Raw genomic sequence first — 4,781 nt, forward strand, 5'->3', positions numbered from 1 at the left:
TATTAATTTTATTTCAATTTTATATATTAATTTTATTTTCATTTATAAACAATTATATTATATTCCTCATTTAGATTTAACTATTAATATTTTTAAAATTAAATAGTAAATCTATGTTAACTCATATCATGTATCAAATCATTTTTAGCATATGCATTATACATTTTATTCATATATGTTTATAAATTGCATTTCATTTAATTAAATATAATTACATTATTTAATATAAAGATTCTAAATAATAGTTATCTAAAACATAATGAGATAACTATACATTTACATTATTTTATATAAAATTTCTAAATAAATCCTTATCTAAAAAAAATATAAAGATTTCTGAGATGTTTATGTTTAGACTTCTATTTGGCTTGACAACAATTGTTTTCTTCCCTTATACACATTTTTTTTCTTTGATATTCATTCATCCCGTAAATATATAATACCCTGATCCATATCTTAATTTTATATATTCATTTTAATTTAATTTATAAATTAAAATTAAAATTATAATTAAATATATATATATATATATATATATATATATATATATATATATATATATATAAATTAAATTTGAATTAACTAATATCATCATTACACATCTCATTAACATTTGTTTGTAAATCACACTTTATTTAATTAACCACAATTATATTATTTTATATAAAGCTTTCAAATAAACACTTATCTAAAATATATATAAATAAACCAAAAAAAGTGGTATATCCTTTCTATTTTTTAAACCAAAAAAAATAATTTTTTAACCAAAATAGTAGTACTTGTATCCACATAAAAGGGTTATGCAATAGAAAACAACTGAAATTACATAAGTATGTACAAAATGAGTATACTACTTGAAAAAATGTGTAGACTATTAAGATGTTTTCTACCTAATTTTTCTTTACATTGACAATACCATTCCAAGTTCTTTTATAAGTGGTCTCTTTTACCAAAAAAAAAACCAAAAATCACATAACCCAAAAGTACATGAAACATATTACTAATTTGCACCAAAGACAATTTGACTGCGCGCGCGTTTTGAACGCCTGGGCGTCCATCGAAGATCTGCTGCCTCGCTCCAGCGCTCCCGCCGGCTCTCGGTCCCCATGGATCCCCCGGATCCACCAGGGGGGGATCCAGCTCTACAGCAAGCCTTCTCAAATTTGATAAAATCCCTGCCTCAGCAAAGGCCAAGGCCGACGGCTACCAAGTTTGTCAAAAAACTCGATGTGATTCAAGAAGTTCTTCTGCCCCCGGCCATCCCTCGCATGGCAGCAATATCTCTTGCAGAGAAAGGATTAATCGGCCAGTTTACAGGTCTATGGCCCTCACCCAAATCTGTCCAGCGATGGGTTGAGAGAAACTGGGCTGACAAGACTCAAGGGAAAATCTCGATAAGGTTCTGTGGCAGAGGTTATTTCACCTTCCACTTCGAAACCAAGGAGGACAAGGACTTGATATTTAGAAATGGGCCTTACTTCATGGACTCCCGAGGCCTCTATCTCAACAAATGGACCCCGGACTTCGACCCAGAACTAGATATTCCAAGCGCTGTCCCTGTCTGGGTCAGGCTTCCTCACCTTCCTCTCCACTGTTGGGGAGATGACTCGGTCAAGGCAATAGGAAACGCGGTAGGAAAATATATAGACCGCGGCGAGCCCAAGGACAACATGAAGGCCTATGCGCGAATATGTGTTGAAGTAGATCTGGGACGCGGCCTACCGGAAGCAATCAAATTGAAGGTGGACGACTGGTGCCATATCCAACAGCTGGACTACGAGCAGATACCCTTCAAATGTAAGGTATGTCATGAATACGGACACTTTGCTAATAGATGCCCAAAACTTATAAATGTTGAATCATCAGAGCAGGAGGACCAATGGGAAACGGTGAAAAGAAAAAAATCTGCCTCAACCCTCAAACAATCTGAATCTGAGCAACCGGGGCCATCCCATCATCCACATCCCCACCCTCCCTCATCTAATCAGCGTCCACCCTCCTCTTCACAGCAAGCCCCTCCTCCATTCCCCTCCTCTCCTCCTCGTTCCACTGACCCCTCCATCCCTCCGTCTTCAAACCCTTTTGCTTCCCTTTCTGAAGAAGATCCTATTCAGGACCCTTTATCTGATCAGCATATCCCTTCATCCCCCCATACCTCTCAGCCCTCCCCGGACACTACTTCAACAAGAATCACAAGAAGCTTATCAAAGGACCTAGGAGCATCTAGTGAGATTCCAAAAAAACATGGGCCAGGAAGGAAGTCGGCAAAACAGCATAGAGAAGAAAGCGTGCAGAAGGATATAGCAATGGGATCACAGACCCCGATTGAAACCTACATTCTAGGAATTTCGGACAAGGAAAACAATATCAAAGGCAAAGAGAGGCGAGCACCTCTGCACACCACTGGTAAATCATGATGAAAGTGCTGTCTTGGAACAGCAGGGGACTAGGGCACCCCTCCAAAAAAGCTGCCCTCATGGAGTTAATCCACAGTGAAAAGCCTGATATCTTACTTATTCAAGAAACAAAATTAGATCAGTCCGAAATCAGCAGACTCATTGGCCAACAAAAACAGTACGGTGGCTGCACCAGTGAAGCAAGAGGAGCTTCAGGAGGTATTTTAACAATGTGGAACATCAGCAAATGGAGCTGTAGCCTCGTCAAAACACAGCAGCATTGGATAAGTGTTAAATTGGAAAACAAGGACAATGGCACAGAAGTTAAAATCTACAACATCTACTCTCCCAACCACTTCAGGGAAAAAGAAGTTTGCTGGACTACCTTAGAGGAAGATTTAGAAGAAGAACGTGATAACAACCTCATCCTAGCAGGGGACCTAAATCTGGTCATGCACTCAAATGAAAAAAGTGGAGGGAACTTCACTGCTGATCATTTCCGAAACCGGCTGGAACACATCATGCAAGAAAAAGACCTGGTTGATTTAAAGCCCAAGAACCGCAAATATACTTGGAGCAATAGGCGGTTGGGAGTAGGTAACATTATGGAAAGACTTGACCGTTTCCTTGTTAATATCGCCTTTCTGTCCTCATTCTCCAACGGGCAGTTAGACATCCTCAATACCTCTGCCTCGGACCACTACCCCATCACTCTTACCTTGCAAAGCCAAAGCCACCTCGGCCCCCTCCCCTTCAAATACTCCTCCCTTTGGAACCAAATTCCAGCAGCCCGTGATATAGTCAAGCATGCTTGGTCACAGCATGTGGAGGGCTCCCCAATCTTCATTTGGGAATCAAAACTGAAGCAAACGAGGTAGGCGCTAAAGACTTGGGCAAAGACCAATTACAAGGAACCCGAGGCAGCTAAAAAAGACATCAAGCAAAACCTTGAAAAAATACAGCAAAGTATTGAAGCGGAAGGACTCACTCAGCAAGCAAGACAAGAAGAGATCAGATTGTATGCAGAGCTACGCCAAACAGCTAGAGATGAGGAAATCAAATGGAGATTAAAATCTAGGCAGACCTGGCTGCGTGAAGGTGACAAAAACACCTCTTATTTCCATAAACAAGCCACAATCAGGAAGGCAAGAAACACAGTTAATGCAATCAGAGACGGCGAAGGGAACAATCATGAAACTCAAGATTCTATAAACGCTGCTCCAACCTCCCACTTCAAATCTCTCCTGACAGAGGACAAAAATGAGGAGGATTTCTCAAACTTCCTCCAACATATGACCAGAGAAGTCACTCAAGAAATGAACAACAACCTCACCCAAGAAGTTGAGGAGGATGAAGTTAAAAAGGCGATCTGGAGCCTCCATCCGGACAAAGCCCCAGGTCCTGACGGGTTCCCTATCTGCTTCTTCAGAGAATATTGGTCAATGATTAAAAAGGACATTCTCAAGATGATTCGCTGGGTCCTCAGGAAAGGCAAACTAGGGGGCTATACCAACTCAACATATTTAGCTCTCATCCCAAAAGAGAATAGACCGATCACCTTCTCTAGATTCCGGCCAATATCCCTGTGCAACTCTGCTTATAAAATAATCACAAAAATCCTATCCTCAAGACTCAAGCCTCTCCTTCCTTCCTTAATTTCGGAAAATCAGGGAGGTTTTTTAGCCAACAGGCACATCTCCGACTCTATCCTTTTGGTACAAGAAGCCATCCACTCTAGTCTTAGTCGAAAGGAAAAAGGATTCATCCTTAAACTTGATCTTGCAAATGCCTTCGATAGAGTCAGACACTCCTTCCTTTTTGTTGTTTTGAGCAAACTGGGATTCAATGCATCCTTCATCAATATGGTCAAAGCCTGTATCTCAAATCCTTGGATCTCGCCTCTGGTGAATGGAAGACCTTGCACAGCCTTTCAATCCTCCCGAGGCCTCAGGCAAGGCTGCCCCCTTTCTCCCTACCTTTTCATTCTCATGGCTGAATCCCTCAGCAAAGCCTTGGATTACAATCGAAGAACATGCTTAATTACAGGTATCCAATTTGAGCAGGGCACAAAGAACATCAACCACTCCCAATTCGCCGATGATACCCTCCTGATGGGTGGTGCATCGACCATCATTGCCAGGCGCTTCAAAAAGATCATGGACCAATTCATGGACTGCTCCGGAGGAAGAATCAACCAAGTCAAAAGCTGCATCTACGGATGGAATGCAACAGCTCACACCATTCAAAATATTGCAAATATTTTAGAGGTCTCTTACAAGATCGATTGGAATCATTTCACCTATCTAGGGATGCCGGTGAGTAAGGGTCCCCTGAAGACTGAAACTTGGAACATAATTCTCGACAAAATCAAAAGGAAAACCCAAC

At 40.6% G+C, this 4,781-nt stretch overlaps 1 protein-coding gene across 1 annotated transcript; it reads left to right on the forward strand.

The window, feature by feature from the left end:
• The first annotated feature begins 1,106 nt into the window (after positions 1–1,106).
• LOC149151251 (uncharacterized) lies at positions 1,107–3,274 on the forward strand. The gene is made up of 3 exons (XM_089443103.1): positions 1,107–1,399; positions 1,571–1,753; positions 2,443–3,274. The coding sequence occupies exons 1-3, from the start codon at positions 1,107–1,109 to the stop codon at positions 3,272–3,274; spliced, it is 1,308 nt and encodes a 435-aa protein (XP_089299229.1).
• Positions 3,275–4,781: the final 1,507 nt, after the last annotated feature.

This window comes from Pinus tabuliformis, chromosome 9, assembly GCF_031772625.1.
Source record: "Pinus tabuliformis cultivar Carrire ecotype Pingquan chromosome 9, CPIR1, whole genome shotgun sequence".
NCBI lineage: Eukaryota > Viridiplantae > Streptophyta > Pinopsida > Pinales > Pinaceae > Pinus > Pinus tabuliformis.

Bases quoted from the DNA above. Each gene is read 5' to 3' on its own strand.
- LOC149151251 (XM_089443103.1), top strand. From the start codon at position 1,107: ATGGATCCCCCGGATCCACCAGGGGGGGATCCAGCTCTACAGCAAGCC. The intron at 1,400-1,570 runs GTTCTGTGGCAG...TGTCTGGGTCAG, and splicing joins CAAGGGAAAATCTCGATAAG to GCTTCCTCACCTTCCTCTCC. The intron at 1,754-2,442 runs GTGCCATATCCA...TTGGAACAGCAG, and splicing joins AAATTGAAGGTGGACGACTG to GGGACTAGGGCACCCCTCCA.